We start from the raw sequence: 12,233 nt of genomic DNA on the forward strand, positions 1-12,233 counted from the left end.
ATAGACATATTGCTTCAGAGCATCAGAATATCTAAAATAATGATAAAACTGTAAACAAGATGGACCATCATAATGTCAAGTGGTGTAAAACCATGACATATGTCCTAAACAATTTTGAAATAATGAACTCAGATATTTAGCTGTCTTTCAAAAAATACATTCAAACATTTTGAAATAATGAACTCAGATATTTAGCTGTCTTTCAAAAAATACATTCAAACAAGATAAACAGAAGAAACCAAAAGTGAATGAAGCATATCAGTTTTGTGAATAAAAAGCACATTATAGAATAAAAAAAAAAATAAAAACTACATTGAAAAGGAAAACAAGAGAAAACAAAAATATTCAAACCCCCCTTCTTGCTTCATGTACAACTTTCTTTAAATTAGTCCCTTTATTTTCTAACTCCTGTTACATCTATATATCCTTTTATTAGCGGTATATAAGACCTCACTTGAATTGAATCTATGCACAAAAAATGTTGTATTATTTATCGTGTTGACATTATAATGTAGCATACTGTGCCATACCTTGTATTGTTATTTGAAAATTTTTACTGCTGTAAATGTCTGTTGCTTATGTTTGGCTTATTCTTGCTATACACCACCTTGAATGAACTTCTTCAAATAGACAGTGTCAGTTATGGTCCCCAGAGGTCAGATGTCAGTTTTGGCTTTCGTCTGGTTCTGGGTTCCTTTCTTTTGGTCCTGGGCCCACTTTGAGGGGCAGTGGGTTTTGTAGCACAATAAACACACAAGTGTGGCTTGGAAAAATGTATTTTATATTGTATTAGGCTTCCAGTACTTTTAGGTCAGAAAGGTATTGCAACTGTTTGTGTGTATCAGTGAATGAGTGTCTGTCTTTCTGTCAGGGCTGAGAAGGCAGATGTGTGTGGAATGGTTCTCTGAGAAAGAAGGTCTGCAGGTATGATGGGGTGTCTGGGTGCATTGGAGCTGACCCTGTGGGTGCTTGAGCACCCCCAGTATTGAGAAAATTCCTTGTATGTGTCCAGGGAGGGGTAACTTCCATTGGGCTTAGCATCCCCAATAATTTTGAAAAGTTGGCTCCTATGTCTGGGTGTGGTTCTGAAAATGTGTGTGTGTGTCCCCTTCTGGGTGTGAACATGTCCTTTTATATCCCTGAACTCTTTTTTTTTTTTTTTTTCTTTTTTCTAGCATGTTCTTGTGTAATAATTTGGTTTGTTTGATCTGATGTCTTCTGATTACCACAGGGGTGTGGATTCCTTTTGAAGGTCCACTAATTGGAGTCAGTTCATCTGGCCTCCTTTTGTTGTGCTCAGCACTGGTTCTGGTAACTTTTTTTTTGTTGTTGTTGCTCTGAAGCACAGGTATGCTACGCCCAAAGGGGTAGGAGACATCCTGTCTATCTGTATTAACATCACCAGAGATCAGACTAGTGAGAGGGGATGAATGTCAGAGCTGCTTGCATTGTTTTCCCAGAAGCCTTTGTCTGACACTTTGAGTTGGTCCTGAAGCCACAGGCTAACTTTCATGTTAGGGCCTTGAACAGCACAAGGTAATGCTGACAGACAGGAGTGGCCTAGTGGTTAGGGTGGTGGACTCTGGTCCTGGGGAACTGAGGAACTGAGTTCAATTCCCACTTCAGGCACAGCTCTTTGTGACTCTGGGCAAGTCACTTAACCCTCCATTGCCCCAGGTACAAATAAGTACCTGGGGTACAAATGTAACTAAAAAAAAAAAAATTCAGTTCTGAAAGACTGCATACATTTTTCTGGCTACTTTTTTTATTTACTTTTTTTTCTCATTCCAGAAAAGTGTGCCTGCCTTGCGCCAGCTAATGCCAGATTCCCTGAGTTTTATTCAGCAGTGCCTTCAACCACAGCCACAGGCCCTGGGAGCCAGCACTAGCTCTACCTGTCTTGTCACTCCAAAGCCATCTCTTCAGCCCGCAAAACAAGGCAGCGGGACAACTATCACACTGAAACTGCAGCAGCCTCCCTCAGTCTTCGTCCGGTCAAACAGCATGCCACAGGCGGTCAAAGTGAAGCAGCTGGTGAGCTGTGTATCTAGTTTTTATTTATTTAAACACTAGTAAAAAAGGCCCGTTTCTGACACAAATGAAACGGGCGCTAGCAAGGTTTTCCTCGGAGTGTGTATGTTTGGGAGAGTGTATGTGAGAGTGTCTGTTTGTGAGTCAGAGTGAAAGTGTGATTGTGTGAGAGAGAGCGTGAGTCTGGGTGTGAGTGTGTTTGTGAGAGAGTGTGTGTGTGAGAATGAGAGTGTGTGCAAGTGTGTATGTGAGACACAGTGTGAGTGAGAGTGTGTGTGTGTGGGCGAGAGAGAGAGTGTGTGTGAGACACAGATTCTCTGTTTGAGTGAGTGTATGAGACCAAGCGAGTGTGTGAGTGACTGTGTGGCACATAGAGAGTGAATGTGATACAGTGTGAGACAGAGTGTGTGAGAGTGAGAGTCAGAAAGACATTGTATATGAGAGAGAGAGTGTGAGCCGTGCCCTCCCAATCCATGGCCATCTGTCCCCTGCCCCCTCCATTCATCCTTTTCCAGCAATTCCCCTCTGTCCCTGAGCCCTGCCCTCCCAATCCATGGCCATCCATGTTTGTCTGTCACCTGCCCCCTCCATTCATCCCTATCCTGCATTTCCCCTCTCTGCCTGAGGCCTGCTCTGCAATCCATATCCATCCATGCCCATCTGTCCCCTCCATTCATCCCTATCCAGCAATTCCCCTCTCCCTGAGTCCTGCCCTTCCAATCCATGCCCATCCGTGCTCATCTGTCACCTGGCCCCTCCATTTTTCCCTATCCAGCATTTCCCCTCTCTGCCTGAGGCCTGCTCTGCAATCCATATCCATCCATGCCCATCTGTCCCCTCCATTCATCCCTATCCAGCAATTCCCCTCTCCCTGAGTCCTGCCCTTCCAATCCATGCCCATCCATGCTCCTCTGTCACCTGGTCCCTCCATTTTTCCCTATCCAGCATTTCCCCTCTCTGCCTGAGGCCTGCTCTGCAATCCATATCCATCCATGCCCATCTGTCCCCTCCATTCATCCCTATCCAGCAATTCCCCTCTCCCTGAGTCCTGCCCTCCCAATCCATGCCCATCCATGCTCATCTGTCACCTGGCCCCTCCATTTTTCCCTATCCAGCATTTCCCCTCTCTGCCTGAGGCCTGCTCTGCAATCCATATCCATCCATGCCCATCTGTCCCCTCCATTCATCCCTATCCAGCAATTCCCCTCTCCCTGAGTCCTGCCCTTCCAATCCATGCCCATCCATGCTCCTCTGTCACCTGGTCCCTCCATTTTTCCCTATCCAGCAATTTCCCTCTCTCCCTGAGCCCTGCCCTCCCAATCCATGCCCATCCATGCTCCTCTGTCCCCTGCCGCCTCCATTCATCCTTTTCCAGCAAGTCCCCTCTCGCCCTTCCATGTTCCCCCCCCCTTCGCATCCATGCTACGCTCTCTCCCATGTCCCAGCCTGGCCCGCCCTCTTCCCCCCCCCCCCCCCCTTCGCGTCCATACCCCCCCTTCGCATCCATGCCCCCCCCCCTTCGCATCCATGCATCCTGTTTTTTTTTTTTTATTCTTTTTAACTTTACCTCCGTGGCGGTTCGTGCAGCGAAGCGTCAGGGAAGGAGGCGGCGCTCCCGACGTCTAGCTTTCCCTTCGCTGTGTTCCGCCTTGTTTTGAAGGCGGAACACAGCGAAGGGAAGGCTAGACGTCGGGAGCGCCGCCTCCATCCCTGACGTTTCGCTTCCGGATTTGTTTGTTTTCTCGCGAGGGCGGGGCAGAGACGGCAGGCTGAACCCTTCAGCCTCAGCCTGGGAGTGACGTCAGATGGCTTCAAGGCTTCAGGCTTCAAGGCTTCAGGCTTCCGGCTTCAAGTTTCCGGCTTCACAGAACTGAGGCTTCCGGCTTCAAGTTTCTGGCTTCACAGAACGTGGCTTCAGAACGTTGAGGGTGCGTTTTATTATATTAGATTTGCCACTCTTTTTCTCAATACAATAATCCAAAGGTTTAGAAGCAGGAGCTGTTAAAATGGTTTCAAGAAATGATGATAGTGTTTTGTAAAACTGTGCCCATAGGTGGAATCTAATCTCAAATTGTCATTCTTGGACTGTATGGAAGCAGTAGTTTATTGAAAGAGACCTTGTCTAGCTGAGAAATCTGAACCCAACAAAGAGAGAAAAAAGGGGCGGTGATCATCAAACACAAACTAAGAAAAGATGACCGAGACATCAGTATGTTTTTCCTATAAATCATCCTATGTGCATTGTATTGGTGTCTCATTGCCATCTTTTGTGTTTCCTGTTGATGTTTTTAGAAGCATATAAACAACAAATGAGAAATAGTGGCAAGTTGAAACTGAATTCACATTACTACCCCCTATACAGTTGGTGTAAACTGTGCTTTGCCTCAACAAATTCTATCTATCATGAGAAGAATATCAACATCAATAATCATGGACATAGGTCTCTTATGGGACATCCCATTCCAGGCCGCAAATATATTACTTGAAAACAGGGCAGTCAGAAATGTTCAGCAGAACTCCGGGGGAGGCCGACAAGATTTCAAGGCTCCGGGATATTTATGGGAATGTCCAGTCACGAGATCTCAACAGCAATGAAAGATGTGGTAATTTAATATCTCTTCTTGTTCTCTTTCTGAAGTTCAGTTAAAGGTTCTACAGAAAGGGCTGTAATTTGTCCCTTCTTTGAAGCCTGATCTGTTTGAGATTGAGACATGTCTTCATCAGCTTTTTAGATCAATACGGCTTTGTGTATTTTTTGATACATGGTATTGTACATCAGAGAACTTGAGAGTGAGAGTGCCTTCTTCCTGGGTCCCTCCGAGTCCATTTGAACCTGACATTGAAGTATTTCAACGATTAGTATTACATGATGTGTCTTCCAGTGTCTAGTGTTTTCCCAAATTTCACAGTTTATCAAGGCAAGAACGTTTGGCTGTACAAGAACTGAGATGTAATCCATCAATTATTATTAAACTGGAGGATAAAAGGAGGTTCAGTCATGATCATATAAAGATTTTTAGATTCAAGAACTTCAACACCAATTGGCTGATGGATCTTTTTTTATAGATAGTTAGACTCTGATCCCACTGAAGAAGTGAAGTGACATGTGGAGAAATTAATTATTTGAAGGAGCACAATCAGGCTTTTTGACCAATAAGGAAAAACAGTGTTTGTTGGTACCATATCCAAGAATGCCAGTGATGTATACCTAAGGTTCATAAGAATTTATTACAGTCTCTAGGATGTCTGATTTATTTTATCAAATGGTTCACTTTTAGATGCATTGTCAACTTTTGTAGACACATTTTTACGGCCTTTTGTGCCTATGTTACCATTGTATGCAGAGACGATTCTAGGTCGGCTGCCACCCGGGGTGGATCGCTGATGCGCACCCCCCCTCTCCTGGTGCAATGACACTCCCCCCCCCCCCCTTCCGGGTGCATTCTTGGCTGCTGGGAGCAGCCGTGCGGCTCTCGGTTCCGCTGGCTCCCTGCTCCCTCTGCCCCGGAACAGGAAATAACCTGTTCCGGGGCAGAGGGAGCAGGGAACCAGCAGAGCCGACAGGCACGCGGCTGCTTTCTGCACCCCTCCAGCGGCGTGCACCCGGGGTGGACCGCCCCGCCCTTGGTACACCGCTGATTTATGTGAAAGATTCTATTGATATTATGAACCAATTGGAGGTCTTTGGAGTGCCTATAACACCATTTTTGGTAACAACATATATTGAGGCATTATACACTAACATTCCTCAGTAGGCTGCTAGAGTTGGCACGTGAAGTGTTAGAATTGCATCCAGGTAAAGAACATCCTTTTTTTTATTGGACTAAATACATTTTTTGATTAGCTTTCGAATACTGAAAGGAAACTTTAAAACAATACAGGAACTCAAGACCTTTGAAGTCAAAATGATTAAATATTTTGACATCCACCAGACAGGACTTAACAAAGATCTGGGTTTTCTAGCCCATTACAACCCATGAAACTTCACTGCTTTGTCACCCTCTGATCACTATGCATATTTCCCTGTCCCTCATCCTCTCAACCCTCTCTGTTTCTCACCTAGCCCGCCCCTCCCTCATCCTTTCAGACTGTCACTGAAATACTTTGATGTTTCGCTTATATATGCTGTTACTTATCAAAATTTGCTTATTTCTGATCTGACCAAGAAGGGCCACCATCGAAAGCCAATCAAAAAATGTATTGTTAATCCAATAAAAAAGGTATCATTTTATTTTTCTTTTCTATGTTTTATTTTATTCTATTGATTACCTTTGAGACAAATGTGCTCTTCAAGATTTTAAAGATCAGTCTGTGGTTTTGATGAAAAGATTTCATGATCATGGGTATCCACAACGTGATTAAAAGCCTATAAGAGGGTGCAATGGGCAGAACGTACATACCTGCTATTCTCTACACAAAAACAAGCTTCTACCTGCAGTGTATGTTTGTTGCCTTATTCAGGAGAAATGCTAAAGGTGATCTTGAAACGTTTGCATACATTATAGCTACATACACTCTACCAAAAACCTCCTTTGTTTGCATTTAAAAGATGGAGAAATCTGCGGGATTCTTTAGTTCTTCTGTTTTGTCTTGGGAGGGGGGGGGCTAATTTGGATACTAATGTTTCTACTGTTGGTCATCAGCCATGTGGGGCTTACAGTTTTTGTACTTTTCAGGGACTGAAATGTTTGAATGATATTAGGCTCACATTTTGCTTCCACTTGGTTGATGCAATCTGGTGCCCCTGCCAACCAGTTTATTCGGGGGAAACAATTTGTTCCTTTAAGATTTGTTTGACAGAACATCGGAGTTGGTTACGATGCTAGGAAGTTACAACACGTAAAGTGCCCCATTGCATTCAGTTTCAACATAATTTCGATTGTTGACAGTTTTATTGCATGTTTGAAGTGCTATACCCATCTCGGTTTGAGGGAGATTTAAATGCTGTTCTGCTGGTGAAAGAACTTAGATGGATTTCTCATCTACAGACGGTGGTGCCAAATGGCCTGTGAAATGGAATGGAGTTGATTTTTATTGGTGCTGGATTTAATAAGGATTCATTGAATGGGGTGATGTCATTTTTGGCAGTCACTTTTTTTATTGACATCTGGCTTTGCCTAGTGCTTAGCGTTTTGTTGCAGTAAGAGTTAGACCCATTGGTAAGTTGATTTGAATTGTTTTGTATGTTGGAACTGTTTTTTTAGAATTTTAATTTTATTATAGATTAGTTTTATATTTTAGATAATTGGCAATCTGAGTTTGGTGAGACTCTAGAAGCAGGCAGAGGATGTCTGCTGAAACACTAGAAGGACAACCATTACTTGGTGCATTTCTAGTGAAAAATTGATGTAAGCATTGAGTCAAGAGATCTCATGGACTGAGAAGCTGTTTCCATAATTTAAGCTTGGTTCTCTTTTTGATCACTGATTGTTGTGATTTGTGAACTTTGAATAATACATTTGTGAACTTGTGAATTTTAGTAATGTTTTGTGGGTTTCACGATTACGTGAGAAGAGTAAACGATTGAACACTATCAGGACCATTTTGGAAAGAGAAGGACGCTTATCTTTCAACACAAATTGGAAGATGGGCGTCCTTCTCACAGGGTCGCCCAAATCAGTATAATTGAAAGCCGATTTTGGACGTCCCCAACTGATTTCCGTAGCAGGGACGACCAAAGTTCACGGGGGCGTGTCAGAGGCGTAGCAAAGGCGAGACTTGAGCGTGCCTAACGCATGGATGTCTTCAACCCATAATGGAAAAAAAAGATCTTATTACATTGGTTCGGGATTTTATTAATAAATTAATTTAATTCTGTAGCTCATTATTTTGAGCTACAATGTAGTGGGTCACCTAAAAGTGATTAAATAGGTGGCTGTTTTGGCGTTCCCATTTTTTGCTCGAGAAGTGATTCTACTATAATTGGAACCCAAATAGTCAGACACTTATTCTCCCAGTTTCAGAACAAGGATTTCTGAATTCCTGAGCATACATTTTCTATTTCCTACAAAATAAATGAAAGGAGAACTACGTGGATGGAGGCTGAAAGGTTTTTGGTAGAATAACCGTATATATTAAGGCACAGTACCCAAACAGAGGGCTAGATTTGCTAAAGTGTGTTAACTTCATTAGCTTGTGCAAATATGGTTAATTTATGTTATTAGTAAATAGACACCATTGCATAAAATGGTACTTGTGCTAAATAGCATGCAGTAATGCCTTGATTACTAGAAATGGCGGACCACATATTCAAGATCTGAACTCCTAAGTTAAATGCCTAAGTGGGCCTTTTACAAAGGCGCACTAGTGTTTTTAGCGTGCACTAAAAATAAGTGTGCATTAAACTCTTGAGACGCTCATATATTCCTATGGGCATCTCTAGCATTTAGCACACACTAAAAATGCTAGCACGCCTTTGTAAAAGACCCCCTAAATTTGTTTCCTATTTTCATTCAAACATCTGCTGAAAATTAAACTAAATTTAGGTGCTTAGGTTCTACTGTAATTTAGACCTGGCTTTTGTTTTCCTGGATTATGAGCTTAATGCCTAGTGGTGAAAATCAGTGCTAAGCTTTTTTTTTTTTTCCTTGCCAAAATCCATCCCTGTTGTCATCTACTTTTTTAAGCTTTTGAATTTGGTTTAATTAAATTTTGACCATAAATTGTGGCACTCTGCCGTAGTAAATTTTCAAAAGCTAATTTAGGAAGGAAGGATAAAACCTTTGAATATGAGCCTCTAAGATTATATATTTGGGGATGTGTACTCAATGATTATGCTTGGATACTGAAGCGGCAGTTGGTCATTTAAAAATGAATTTGGGATTCCATTTGGTTTGGAGAGATGCCTAAAATGGGGAAAACAGTGGTTTACAATAAGATTTAAGTTTTAAACTTGTACAGGCTGAAAAGTTAGCAAAAACATTTGATTTCCAAAATAGCTGCATATTACTGCCTGGTATACTTATTTCTTAAATAGACAAATCATTAAATTTGGGCAGTTCATGTAGAGTTCTATTGGAAGAACAAATAGAATCCAAACAAGCTTTTTATTACCCTTATAAACATAAATATACAAGCAGTAACAGCTGGTACAGTTTTCTCTAAACGAACAGGCCAAAAATTCCCTCAGCTTCAGAAGTTGCCCTTGTGTTATAGAACAAAGAACATGAAATGATAAAAGGAGAGATCTACCCTAAATGGCAGAATATGCAAAATGTCCCAAAACATAGCCACAAATAAATGGCAGCTGAGGAGTCTGTGAGCAAGTTCAACGTAGTAGTAGGATGGATCCAAAGGCAAGTGCTTCGTGCTACTCTTTTTTTTTTTTTTTTTTTTTTTTTTTTTTTGTTTGACATTCAGGAAAACTACTTTAATGATGCAGGAAAAAAACAATCCGTGTGACCCAAAGGTGGGATACATTTGTGTCACTGATAAAGAAGATTATTACAGTTTGTTATTGTAACATAGTAACATAGTAGATGACGGCAGAAAAAGACTTACACGGTCCATCCAGTCTGCCCAAGATAAACTCATATGTGTATACCTTACCTTGATTTGTACCTGCCTTTTTCAGGGCACAGGCCGTATAAGTCTGCCCAGCAGTATTCCCCGCCTCCCAACCACCAGTCCCGTCTCCCATCACCGGCTCTGGCACAGACCGTATAAGTCTGCCCTCCACTATCCACACCTCCCAACCACCAACCCCTCTTCCCCCCACCTGCTCCGCCACCCAATTTTAGCTAAGGTTCTGAGGATCCATTCCTTCTGCACAGGATTCCTTTATGCATATCCCACGCATGTTTGAATTCTGTTACCGTTTTCATCTCCACCACCTCCCGCGGGAGGGCATTCCAAGCATCCAGCACCCTCTCCGTGAAAAAATACTTCCTGACATCTTTTCTGAGTCTGCCCCCCTTCAATCTCATTTCATGTCCTCTCGATTTACCGCCTTCCCATCTCCGGAAAAGATTCGTTTGCGGATTAATACCTTTCAAATATTTGAACGTCTGTATCATATCACCCCTGTTCCTCCTTTCCTCCAGGGTATACATGTTCAGGTCAGCAAGTCTCTCTTCATACGTCATGGAACGCAAATCCCATACCATTCTCGTAGCTTTTCTTTGCACCGCTTCCATTTTTTTTAACATCCTTCGCAAGGTATGGCCTCCAAAACTGAACACAATACTCCAGGTGGGGCCTCACCAATGTCTTATAAAGGGGCATTAAAACCTCCTTTTTTCTGCTGGTCACACCTCTCTCTATACAGCCTAGCAATCTTCTAGCTACGGCCACCACCTTGTCGCACTGTTTCGTCGCCTTCAGGTCCTCAGATACTATCACCCCAAGATCCCTCTCCCCGTCCGTGCCTATCAGACTCTCCCTTGGATTTCTACTCCCTAAGTGCATCACTTTGCATTTCTTCGCATTGAATTTTAATTGCCAAATGTTAGACCATTCTTCTAGCTTCTTCAGATCTTTTTTCATGTTTTCCACTCCCTCCGGGGTGTCCACTCTGTTGCAAATCTTGGTGTCATCCGCAAAAAGGCAAACTTTACCTTGTAACCCTTCGGTAATGTCACTCACAAATATATTGAACAGAATCGGCCCCAGCACCGATCCCTGAGGCACTCCACTACTCACCTTTCCCTCCTCCGAGCGAACTCCATTCACCACCACCCTCTGGCGTCTGCCCGTCAACCAGTTCCTAATCCAGTTTACCACTTCGGGGCCTATCTTCAGCCCATCTAGTTTATTCAAGAGCCTCCTGTGGGGAACCGTGTCAAAAGCCTTGCTGAAATCTAAGTAGATTACGTCCATAGCACGTCCTTGATTTAATTCTCCTGTCACCCAGTCAAAGAATTCAATGAGATTCGTTTGGCACGATTTCCCTTTGGTGAAACCATGTTGTCTCGGATCTTGCAACTTATTGGCTTCCAGGAAATTCACTATCCTTTCCTTCAGCATCGCTTCCATTACTTTTCCAATAACCGAAGTGAGGCTTACCGGCCTGTAGTTTCCAGCTTCTTCCCTATCACCACTTTTGTGAAGAGGGACCACCGTTCTCCAATCCCTCGGAACCTCTCCCGTCTCCAAGGATTTATTAAACAAATCTTTAAGAGGACCCGCCAGAACCTCTCTGAGCTCCCTCAGTATTCTGGGGTGGATCCCGTCCGGTCCCATGGCTTTGTCCACCTTTAGCTTTCCAAGTTGTTGATACACACTCTCTTCCGTGAACAGTGCTTTATCCACTCCATTCTCTGGTGTACTTTTGCCAGTCCCTCGCGGTCCTTCTCCAGGATTTTCTTCAGTGAAAACAGCACAAAAGTATCTATTTAGCAAATTGGCTTTTTCTTCATCATTATCTACATAGCGTTTCGCTGTATCTTTTAGTCTTACAATTCCCTTTTTTGTCTTTCTCCTTTCACTAATATACCTGAAGAAGTTTTTGTCTCCCCTTCTTACATTTCTAGCCATTTGTTCTTCCGCTTGCACCTTCGCCAGACGTACCTCTCTCTTGGCTTCTTTCAGTTTCATCCGGTATTCCTCCCCGTGTTCCTCTTCTTGAGATTTTCTATATTTCTGGAACGCTAACTCTTTAATCTTTATTTTCTCAGCCACTTGCTTGGAGAACCATATCAGTTTCCTTTTTCTCTTGCTTTTATTTACTCTCCTTACATAAAGGTCTGTGGCCCTATTTATTACTTCTTTCAGCCTGGACCACTGTCCTTCCACTTCTCGTACGTCCTCCCAGCCCATCAGCTCCTTCCTCAGGTATTCCCCCATTTTATTGAAGTCAGCTCGCTTGAAATCCAGGACTTTGAGTTTAGAGTGGCCGCCCTCCACTTCAGCCGTCATATCAAACCAAACCGTTTGATGGTCACTGCTTCCCAGGTGTGCACCCACTCGGACATTTGACACACTATCCCCATTTGTGAGCACCAGATCCAACGTCGCTCCCTCCCTCGTGGGCTCCGTCACAATTTGTCTGAGCAGAGCACTTTGGAAAGCATCCACAATCTCTCTACTTCTTTCTGATTTCGCAGATGGAACCTTCCAATCTACATCCGGCAGATTAAAATCTCCCAACAACAGCACCTCTCTTTTCTTCCCCAACTTTTGAATATCAGCGATCAGATCTTTATCTAGTTCCTCCAATTGTGTCGGGGGTCTGTAGACAACGCCCACGTGGACAGAGGTTCTAT

General features: G+C 43.1%; 1 protein-coding gene across 1 annotated transcript in view; it reads left to right on the plus strand.

Moving 5' to 3' along the window:
• Positions 1-12,233, plus strand: part of TAF4B (TATA-box binding protein associated factor 4b) — a 201,075-nt gene that overhangs the window by 39,418 nt on the left and 149,424 nt on the right. Inside the window, 1 exon segment of the mRNA XM_030188871.1 lies at positions 1,792-2,034. Within this exon segment, the coding sequence (XP_030044731.1) occupies positions 1,792-2,034 (243 nt within the window).

This window comes from Microcaecilia unicolor, chromosome 1, assembly GCF_901765095.1.
Source record: "Microcaecilia unicolor chromosome 1, aMicUni1.1, whole genome shotgun sequence".
Lineage (NCBI taxonomy): Eukaryota > Metazoa > Chordata > Amphibia > Gymnophiona > Siphonopidae > Microcaecilia > Microcaecilia unicolor.